This window comes from Pundamilia nyererei, unplaced genomic scaffold, assembly GCF_000239375.1.
Source record: "Pundamilia nyererei isolate P.nyererei 1_Seehausen unplaced genomic scaffold, PunNye1.0 scaffold00002, whole genome shotgun sequence".
Taxonomy (NCBI): domain Eukaryota; kingdom Metazoa; phylum Chordata; class Actinopteri; order Cichliformes; family Cichlidae; genus Pundamilia; species Pundamilia nyererei.
The window spans coordinates 1,599,774-1,611,450 of NW_005187403.1; the positions used below are offsets into that span (position 1 = coordinate 1,599,774).

The following is an 11,677-nucleotide window of genomic DNA, read 5'->3' on the forward strand; positions in this document are numbered from 1 at the left end:
CGGCCGGCCTCCGGACCCGCTCTGTAGCCGCCGCCGTCTTCCACGCGGCCGGCCTCCGGATCTGTTCTGCCGCCACTGCCACTTTTTCACGTGGCCGGCCCCGGAACAGCTGAATTGTGAACTTTTGTGCTGTCGCCCCCCGGGTTGACCTTCTGACCTCTTTGGACATTTGCCTCCCTGTTTTGAACTGTTTTTGTGTCTTTGGACTCAGTTTTGGTTCATGCTCCTCATCTTTTGTTTGGTTTCGTTCCCTCTGTCCGGGTCCCCCGCCTCCCGCCCTGGGTGGGTTGTTCTCTGTTTGTCTTGTGTTTTGGTTCTCTCTCTCTCCTCCTGTCTGCACCTCTGTGTACTTCCTGTTTTACTTTGACAGTCTCCCTTCAGTGTTGTTTACTCCTGCCATGTCTTGTTATGTTTATCTGTGTCAGCTGTGCTCCCATGTGTGGCCACTTCCCCTGATCATCCCTCTTGTGTATTTAGTCTCTGTGTTTCATGTAGTCTGTGTCGCGTCGTCTGTGTTCCCACCCTCCGTGTTTCCATGCCCAGTCTTTTGTATCCCCAGCCATAGCATAGATTGTTCCCAGTTTAGGTTTGTTTAGTTACTGCTCTTGTGCTGCCCTCATTCTTGTTTCTTTCGTGATCATCAGTCACAATAAAAGGCTCGCTTTTGTTTAAGTGCACTCCCGTATCCTCACTTGTGTTCGCACCTGGGTCCTCAACACACTCTCCACACGGTCTGCCACTGCGACCGTGACAGTAGTGGATAGTTGTGTCTATCCAGTGTCCAACCCAGTATCACGGCAAAGCAAGTATGTATATGCTGATCCACCGTGTCCATTTCACGCTTTGCCTATCCAAAACGTGAAATGGGCACGCATGCAGAAATAGCATTACCAGCAAGGGGAAATAATATAACCACGAAGTCGGTAGTGAGCAAAAAATGTATGAAGTGCATTCCAGGATCCGTAATTGTCAGAAACGATTAAGCTAGGCGGCTGATTTGTATGTACATGCAAATGTGTTAATAATGTCTATTTAAACCCCCCCATTATTTTCATGTTGGCTTGAAATAAAATATCTCACTCTGCTGTTACTGCAGTTTACTGCAACTTACTGCAGGTGTGTCCTTTTCACACTTTGGATAGGCAAAGCGTGAAATAGACATAATCAAATGGCGTATCTATTACATGTTTTGCTGTTTTCTTAGAATGAATATGTCATGAACCGCTGTGTGGCAGGCAAGCAGGAGTGGTGGACCCAAAATGCAGAACTCAGACACGGAAGTGAAACTTAAGGCGCAGCTTTATTGCTGGGAAAAACCTCGTACTAAACTGGAGCAGGAGACCAAACACTAGGAACATAGAAGCAGAACACACAGCTAGATGAGGGTACGACGCGACACTGACACAGAGAAACACAGGGCTTAAATACACAGATGGCAGTAATCAAGGGATGAGAGACAGGAGGGGAACACACCTGGGAGAAATCACAGCTGACGAGACAGGGGAAACGTAAACTGAGCACACTCACATACGACACAGACCTTCACAATAAAACAGGAAACTCAGACACATGGAACCAGACAAGACATTGAACTAAACAGACAGATTCACAAACAGATGGGGTGACACCATAGACAGAGACACAGACTCAAAGGCAGACCAAATATAACACACAGAACTCAAACAATAATAATCATCATCATCATAAACTAGAAAATGATAACTAAAAGCGCTGGGTCACTGACCCAGGACCATGACAGAATAGATGATATTTAATGTCACTATTCATAGTACGGTGAAACTAGCAATTAGTGGCCTTCAGTTACAACGTCAGTATCTACATGAAGATTCATGGGGCTCTACTGCAAACACTACTGGATGGATGCACTGTTTTCAATATGCTTGGTCATGCTGTTGTTAAGCAGTCTCACTTACTAATTTCTTTTATGTGGGAGTATTTATACCACTGGGATTTTAAAATGCATTTGTATGTATGGTTTCCTGCTTGAGAAAAGCACTTAAAACCTTTTCCCCCATGTGCTTCAGTGCCTCTAACTGACCCTTGCTAATTTGCATAAAGGCCCTTAAAGTCTGACCTGAGTTTGAACCCAGCAGGAAATCACAAATCCAATCTCAGAATGCCTCTCAGATGCCCCATCACCCTCCCCCTTTATTACAGATACAAACGCAGCGTGAGTGAAGCCATAAAACAAATGAGCTAGTGCTCCCAGATAGCATCTTCTTCAGTACACACGTTCAGATGTAGCTACACAAATCAAAAAAGTGTCAACAGTTTGTGCAGAATGCAGCACTTTTGATATTCAGTTTGATATTTGTAAGCCAGCTCGAGTGAAGCTTCACCTTTATATCCTACTACCTATAGGAGAGCCTTCTCTGCAGCTGAAGTGCATAGATCTAGGGGCTGTCACCTGTAATGAATCACTACCTCTCACCATCATGTCTGCCCAGCTTGATAAGGCCCTCCACTTTCAGCGTATCTGTCCCATCACCGCAAACATGGGGGGAGGTGGGGGGGGTGCTGCTTCCTATCATCTGCCAGGATTATTTCAGGTGCTGCCATGTCAAACGCCTTCCTCCGCAAATTATCATTTTTATTAGAACATAGGGAGAAAAGTGGGTTGTTTACAGGACAACCCTAACCCCTCTCCACCACTGCCACCCAATGTCTTTACTGCATGGGAAGAGAAATGACCCCAACCTTGCACAGGTAAGCAGCAGTACAAAGAAACAGAGCCACAAAGTCAACTGCTGCTCTATTTTTCCTAGAGACACTTTAAGAAATATCAGTTGTCAGACAGTGATTTGATTTGGAGAAATTTAATATATGGTCAAATCTTCATTACACCGCAAAATGTACAATATTAGGCTTTCAGCAAAAAAAGAAGAAAAAAAAATCTTGAGTTACCACATTATGAGATCCCATTGAATAGATAAATATTCTAAGCCGAAGTTTTTGAACGACATTATTGTGTGTGAGCGCTGAACAGTCTAACATGTTGTTAGGACACTGAGCAGCTCTTGTAATTTAATGCATTTAAGACTAGAAGTACCTAACATATGCCCATCTAGCTGAGCAGAGCGTAAGTGAGTAAAAACAAATAACTAGACATAAAAAATATCAAAGAAATCTGTTTTTGTTTTTTGTGTCTAAACAAAAACAAAATCTATTTTGTATTCAAATTTTTCTCATTTTCTTCCATGTCTTATAGAAAAAAAAGTAAAGCAATAATTGGATGTTAGATTATGGGATTATTTAAAGTCTGTAGTTTAAGTACAGACTGTAAGTTAAGTCAGTTTTAATGATGGAGTTTTTGTTATCTATGAACTCTAGCTTAAAAGCTGTGTGTGTTGTGAGGATGCATGAATAAATTGCTGAAACTGTCTTCTTATATTCCAAAATGTAAAATGGATTTTGTTTACTCAGCGGTTTCAGTAACAAACACTTGACTCCAGATGGTTGTGATCATTTATAGCTCTCCCTCTTTCTCTCTCTCTATCTACCACGGTCTTTCCCCCTGTCTCCCCTCCTCCAGGCAGCATTGTGTATCTGGGGATGATGTTTGGAGCCTTTTTCTGGGGTGGCCTCTCAGACAAAGTGGGCCGCAGACAGTGCCTGCTTATATCCATGTCAGTCAACGGCTTCTTTGCCTTCCTTTCCTCCTTTGTCCAGGGCTACAGTATGTTCCTCTTCTGCCGCATGGTGTCTGGCTTCGGGTAAGTTTGTTTAACTTTCCTCTTCTCACGCTCCTGCAGACCCTCTGATCTATCTTCCCACCACTTCCTCTGCTGTCTCTCCTCCTCCAAATTCAAAACACATGACAAGAGGTTATACTAACTGCCAGGCATCCACTCTTCCTCATACCCAGGGGTATAGAAGAAATAAAGCAAAAGAGAAAGGTCTGCAGAAATCAGCTAGTAGTGTAAATGAACATCTGGATGTTTTAATGGTCTGCTTGGCTGCACAGATCCTTGACAGCCCTCCCATCTCAGTGACATGATATCCTTTTTAGATTGTATAGTGTATAAACATTTAGATCAAGTTGTGATGGCTTAAGCTGGTGCTGCTTCATGACTAGACCAAAATGGATATTCAAATCAGAATGGGCCACAGTGCCTGAGGGCATTCATGATTGGTTTACCTGAGCTGCACTCAGCTCTTGTGCATTTAATTACAGTTCTGTAAGCAACCAGTAAACCTCACATCATCTGAAAAACAGCTTCTGCCTTAATGGCTTTAAAATTTCATTAGCAGCTTTAGCTTTTATGTCACCACTAGTTGTCAATCTGTATGCAGAAAGTAGTCTGTGGTGTGGGATGGTATCTATGATTGTACATATACCTTTGGGAATAACAGCAAAGAGGCATTGCTTTGTAAGGGGTCACTGAGATCTTCTGTTTTGTTTTCCATCCTCATTCTGGCAGAAATACGATCTGGCATCCAGTGCTGTGTGTTTCACTGTTCCTTTCATTGAGTTTTTCCTACCTTATTAGCATTGCTATCAGAAGCTGTCTCAGTAAATAGGAAAAGACATTCACAGCACAGTGCCATAATGAAAAAAAATATAAGAATTCACACAGATTAAGTTTTAGTGCAATTTTACTTAATGTTCTAAACCAGTCTGTCATATCAGTCACTCCTCTGGCAAAACCTTAAACAGGTTTTGACATTTTTAGAATGAATATCATAGACAATTATTTTCATACATATATAACCTCTTACTGTAAGTTTCTCCCACGCAGACATAAAGGAAGCAGGACAAAAGGCACAACCCAATCTCATCAGATTCTCGGGTGTCACCACAATCTTGAATATTTACTGGATACTTTATACATGGTTGGTTTTTTTGTTTTTGAGAATTGAAAACAAGCCATATACATTTTCATTTGCTTTAAGCCTTTTTGCAGTTACGCAGTTTCTATGAATATGTAATGTTGATGATCTGAAAAGGTTTTGATTTTGTTTTATTTACTTTATCTTAAATGGAAAGGGGTGTACCCCACCTCTAATTAAGTGTTAGGACAGGCTCTATCACCTCATCTTAGATGTATAAGCACTTTGAAAAATTTATGAATAAATGGATGGATTATCTAATATTGGCATCTTTCAGGTAATACAAAGCATATGGCAATGCAGATTCTTTACTTGTTCCTCATGAGTTAGCGCTTAGTTTCTACATGCAGTGAGAAATTAAAATGTCACAGATGGCTGCTCAAGTGAGAAATTTGGGATATAACAGCTACAGCTCAGATCAGACTTTAAAGGAGAAGTTCAACATTTTCAATACATGCTATCTTTGTTTTTCTCCAAAGCCATCTATCCATATTAAATTCAGCTAATTAATGTTGAAATGAATCAGAAACAAATGTATAATAATAAAAGAAATGCTGATTGCTCTTTATCTGCCTCTCATTTGCAACACTGTAGTCAACCATAAAACTGGCAGTAAAACCAGTGCATCTCAAAAAGTTGTGCATAGATGAACATACCTTTCAGAAGTTTTTGTATTGTTAAAGCTTTTTTTTATTGATCTGTAGAAATAACTAATACATTATCAGATACTGTATTTTCATGAACTATGAGCCATTATCATCAAAATTAAAACAAAAAGTCTTCGTGTTGAATGATTACATGAAAATGTAACTTTCTGAAATAAATTATGAAAAAAAACCCTTTTTGATGATATTCTAATTTTAAGAGATACACTAGTAAGATTTGCCATTTGGTTTTTTTCCTCTTCAAATATGTACGACACTCTGAGGCTATGAAAAAAATGGGCACTGTCACTGCAGTCACAGATGGGCTCCTTCTGACTCTACTGACACCTCACTGAAAGGGTTCAGTTCAGTGCACCTATCCCTCACATCAACACAAGATACAACAACGTACTAATATGGAACAATGCAATTTGAGACATGTTCACTATGTTAAATTTAAAGGCCACACAACCTGTGATTCTGGAAAATGATATAATAAGCAAGTTTGATAGAAAGCAGCAAAGATGGCTCAAAGACTGTAATATCCTGTGTGCTACAGTGTGGTGATTTTTCATTTTCTTTGGTCAAGAAGATGACAGTATAGTTTGTACAAATAAATACTAAGCTGCAGTGGATAGTGCCGTTGCCTCCTGATGATCTGGTAAGACTCAGAAAATAAGCCAGAATAGTGTAGAATCTGCTTTGTGACATGAATGAACAAAAAATATGCGAAGACATGTTCTAAAAAAAAGTTTCAGACGTTTGTACAATTCACAGTGACAAATGAAGAAATGTTTTCTGTAACAATAAATCAGTTTCATATTGTGATAAATGTTCATTGTTGCAAGCGCTGATGAGGCAAATGAGGATTGCCTTTTTGAGCATGCATAGCTAATTACAACAAGCTGTATTTACAGGATCGGTGGAGCAGTACCGATAGTATTCTCATACTTTGCGGAGGTGTTGGCTCGCGAGAAGAGAGGAGAGCATCTGAGCTGGCTGTGCATGTTCTGGATGATTGGAGGAATTTATGCCTCAGCCATGGCCTGGGCTATCATCCCACACTATGGTGAGTGACATGATGTACCACTTCTAAAAAAGGTTACATTAACATGACAGCAAAGCAGCACTAAAGGGAAATCATTAAAATGATCGAAGAAATTTGTCATAAAAATGTTAAAGTGTATTATTACATTTTCCCACCTCATAATATTGCTCCTTTATTTTATATTTTTGCTTTTTTTTATATTATCAAGTTAGTAGAGTTTACAATGAACAGATAACCCAACCAGATTTAGGAAGTCATTCCAATTTAATGCAATTCAATTCAGTTATCTCAAGGTCTTTTATATTGTAAGGTAGAGACTGTGTCAATAGTACAGAGAAAATCCCAACAATTAGACGACCCTCTGACCACTTAACGAAGGTTGGATGGAAAAACTCCCTTTTAACAGGAGGCAGTCATCATGTGACTGGTTCTGGGAAGAGGGAAGGAGACAGGACAGAAGTTAGGTGAGATGATCGCAGTGAAGAAAGGCCAGATGTTTTAACATTGAGTCCAATGTGGAAATACCCTGAACTGGGATTTGTTTCAATGGCCAGCAGAGGGCGAATGCTCTGGTTGCCAAAATGAAACGATTGTACAGACGTAGAAAGAAAACAGCCCTTGTCTTCCTTAATCTACCTTAAATGAACACTTTCATAATGAGTTTATGGTCTCAATTGCTAGTTTACACTGTTACTGAATACAACATGACGTTATTACCTAAACCTACTCTGTGAATGAGAAGCCAGTAATGTATGAGCACGCAGTGCTTTATGATTCACTATTCTCTTATCACATCTATTTTCAAAACACCAATAAGGTGTTCAAGGCCTTAACATGAGACTTCAAAAACCAGGGGATGATGTAAAAGTGCTTCTATTTATCATCTATCTTTCACATCTATCTTCCCCTCACTCCTGGCTGATTGTGACTGCTGTTTCCTGAGCCTGTGAAAAATAATCCTGATGGTAGAAAAAGGACCAATAATGTTAAAAGTACTGTGTCACCAAATGTATAATAAAAATGTTATTAAAAATCAGGGACAAGTGGTATAACCTATGTGGGTATTCATCATGGACAGAATATATATTGAAATAATGCTGCCACGGTGTGTTATGAGAAATACTCAAAAAACTAATCACTGAAGTTTAATGGAGACTCATGCTAGGGACGAAACTACTCTGCTACCCTGTAACACAAGCATGTAATGCTAAATCACTGGAGTACATCAGTGAAAGCCTGTGCCTGGCAGTAACTTTTTCTATGCAAGCTATAGTCTGTGGATGTTTTGTTCCACTGCTAAGAACAGAATAAAGTGTCTAATGCTCATCATATGAGGAGGGGATAAGGGTGTCGACGATCTTGGATTGAGAACACCAATTGATTGTGCCTCTGTTGAATGAAACAAGGCTGCACTGGAACTGGAACAGACATGTGAGGTAATTATAGACATTTGCATCTTGACATGGCAGATTTCTTGTTATATAGGACATCCTTTGAAGTCATCCTTGTAGCCCACTACGGGCTAACTTTAGCCAATCAGATGTAGAGATTACAGCAAACAAAAGATAAGGTCTAAGGAGCTTGGAAAGAAAAGCGTCTGGACTTCTTTAAGTTGCTTGAAGATGTTTCACCTCTCATCTGAGAAGCTTCTTCAGTTCTAAAAGTCAAATGGTGGAGAGACCCAGATTTAAACCCAGTGGGAGTTTCCCCCCAAAGAGGGACAAAGGACCCCCTGATGATCCTCTACCAAATCACATGAGCCAAGGTTTGAAAATGGGTGTGGGTCACAATCAGCCAGGGTTTCGGGTGAGCTCATTGTGAAACCTGGACCCACCCTATAGGGCTTTGGAGTGTGATGTCACAGGGGTGGGCATGGAAAGGATTTTGGCCTGATGCACCATTTCCCGGGTCCAAACAAAGCGCAAGCGAAAAAGGAGCGAAGGCACACACAACAGGTTCGTCCTTGCTGTGTGGTCGGCTGCAATGTTCGATCGCATGACCGGCACGGGAATGAGCTTAAAAAGGGTTTGTCATTTTATTCTTTCCCAACCTGAAAGCAACATGAGGGAGCTTATATGGCGGACCTTAAAAAATGAAGGCGTCTAGCCTGGATAGCAGCCGTGAGATGAGCTGATATCCAGTTCGCTTCCATCTCCAGATATCTGTTGGTGTTCTCCAGACATTTTCACTCCGGTTCTATATATGTTCATTTCACTCTTTATAGCTTAATAATATTATTGTTGGGGCTCTCAAGGTTTTAGAAATTGCGAACAAACATAGAATTGAGTGACTGTGCAGACATACGTGCTACGTAACGATTTGCTAATTCTTTCGCACAACTGTAGGGAAGCCTGCCTATGAAATGGATCAAACAAATCCAGACTGGGTACCAACGTTACACATGGGGCACTCAGAAATGCGAACGTGATGGTTAAGGTTAACAAGATACGTGAAGATATTGGGGTAGGACAGTGGCAGTAAGTCGTCTGGGTCTTTACTCCACTGCCGTATTTCATATGGGTCCACATTTGCGATGCACTCTATTTTTTTTTTCAAGTACCACTGCTTCGCCTCTGGACGCAATCGGTCTCTATACCGTCCGTTTTCTTTTGAGCTGCTTTTACGCATATTTCTTGTCGTCGTCGTTCCAACACTGTGTGTTTGTTTTGATTTGTGGACCCGGAAAATGGCACCACGCTCCCACAATACATTGCAGCGTGACGTCAACTCCAAAGCCCTATCATCTGATTTCCTGAGGTCAGATGGCCCAGGGTGTGAGTGGGCATTAAGGCGTCTATGAAGGGATCTCAAAACTGGATTATAGATGGCAGACAGTCGGTGTCGTAAACCCCCGCCTCTGTTCAAAGATGGTTGCTCACAGTGGACATAGATGGCTTCTTTCACTCCTCTTTCAAACCACTGTCCTCTCTGTCCAAAATGTGAACATTTGCATCCTCGAAAGAGTGACCTTTATCCTTAAGATGCAGGTGGACTGCTGAGTCTTGTCCTGTGGAGGTGGCTCTTCTGTGTTGTGCCATGCGTTTGTGAAGTGGCTGTTTGGTCTCTCCAATGTAGAGGTCTGGGCATTCCTCGTTACACTGTACAGCATACACCACATTGTTAAGTTTGTGTTTTGGAGTTTTGCCTTTCGGGTGAATAAGTTTCTGTCTGAGTGTGTTGCTGGGTCTGAAATACACTGGGATGTCGTGCTTGGAGAAAACTCTCCTCAGTTTTTCTGATACACTGGCAGCATAGGGGATGACAATGTTGTTGCGTCTGTCTTTCTTATCCTCCCTAGCTGGTGTCTGATCTTCTTTTCTGTGCCTCTTTGCTAACTTTATAAACGCCCAATTAGGATAACCGCATGTTTTGAGTGCTTCCTTTACATGTGTGTGTTCCTTCTTTTTCCCTTCAGGCTTAAAGGGAACATTTTTCTGCCCGCTGGTCTAGGGTCCTAATTACTCCAAGTTTGTGTTCCAGAGGGTGATGGGAGTCAAAGAGGAGGTACTGGTCCGTGTGTGTGGGCTTCCGGTAAACTTCAATGTTGAGGTTGCCATTCTCTTCTATGTGCACAGCATAGTCCAGGAAAGGCAAACAGTTATCCTTTGTGTCTTCACTGGTGAACTTACCAAAGTCCGGTAGAGGATCATCAGGGGGTCCTTTGTCCTTCTGTGGGGGGTCACTCCCACTGGGTTTAAATCTGGGTCTTTCCACCATTTGACCTTTAGAACTGAAGAAGCTTCTCGGATGAGAGGTGAAACATCTTCAAGCAACTTAAAGAAGTCCAGACGCTTTTCTTTCCAAGCTCCTTAGACTACGATGACCTGGATGACTGAGAACCTTCACAGACAAACAAAAGATAAGCTACCCTCTAACGGGCCTTGAGACTGGAAAATAGCCAGTAAGGTTAACTATGTAGATGCTTTGTAATATTTTGCATAATATTTCATATTTTTCACCAGCAGGCAATTACTTAAAACACATATTTTGCAGGTGGTTAAATGAAACCATCTGTTAACATACCTAAAACCTGCCAGTAACTACGATGTTATTGTCCAGGTATTCGTCATCAACTTCATTTCTGTTCAGTTCTGTTTTAACAATTCAGTTCAATTCAATTTTATTTATACCATGGCAAATCACAACAGCATCGTCTCAAAGCACTTTATATTGCAACTTAGACCAAACAATAATACATAAAGAAAAAAAACCCCAACAATCATATGACACCCTATGAGCAAGCACTTTGGTAACAGCGGGAAGGAAAAACTTTAACAGGAAGAAACCTCCGGCAGAACCAGGCTCAGGGAGGGGCGGCCATCTTCTGCAACTGGCTGGGGAGAGAGAAGGAAGACAGGATAAAAGACATGCTGTGGAAGAGAGCCAGACATTAATAACAAGTATGATTCAGTGGAGAGAGGTCTATTAACACATAGCGAGTGAGAAAGGTGACTGAAGAAGAAATACTCAGTGCATCATGGGATTAAAGCATAAAAGCATAACTAAGGGAGGATTCAGGGTCACCTGATCCAGCCAAAACTATATGCTTTAGCAAAAAGGAAAGTTTTAAGCCTAATCTTAAAATAGAGATAGTGTCTTCTCCTGAATCCAAACTGGAAGCTGGATCCATAGAAGTGGAGCCTGAAAACTGAAGGTTCTGCCTCCCATTCTACTTTTAAATACTCTATGAACAACAAGTAAGTCTGCAGTGCGAGAGCAAAGTGCTCTAATGGGTGATATAGTACTATAAGGTCATTAAGATAAGATGGGGACTGATTATTCAGGGAAGCATGTATAATGTAAACAGAATTGGTCCTAGCACTGAACCCTGTGGAACTCCATAATTAACCTTAGTGTGTGAAGAGGACTCTCCATTTACATGAACAAAAAGGAGTCTATTAGATAGATATGATACAAACCACTGCAGCACAATACCTGTAATACCTACAGCATGCTCTAATCGCGCTAATAGGATATTATGGTCAACAGTATCGAACGCTGTACTGAATTCTAGCAGGACAAGCACAGAGATGAGTCCACTGTGAGAGGGAATAAGAAGGTCATTTGTAACCTTCATTAAACATGTTTCTGTGCTGTGATGAGCTCTGAAATCTGACAGAAACTCTTCAAATAA

At 41.1% G+C, this 11,677-nt stretch overlaps 1 protein-coding gene across 2 annotated transcripts in view; it reads left to right on the plus strand.

The window, feature by feature from the left end:
• LOC102207442 (synaptic vesicle glycoprotein 2C-like) overlaps positions 1-11,677 on the plus strand; it is a 64,490-nt gene that overhangs the window by 28,991 nt on the left and 23,822 nt on the right. For both annotated transcript variants that reach the window (XM_005720091.2, XM_005720090.1), the window contains exons 3-4: positions 3,554-3,734; positions 6,413-6,564. In XM_005720091.2, the coding sequence (XP_005720148.1) occupies positions 3,554-3,734; positions 6,413-6,564 (333 nt within the window). The remainder of the gene's footprint in view (positions 1-3,553; positions 3,735-6,412; positions 6,565-11,677) is intronic.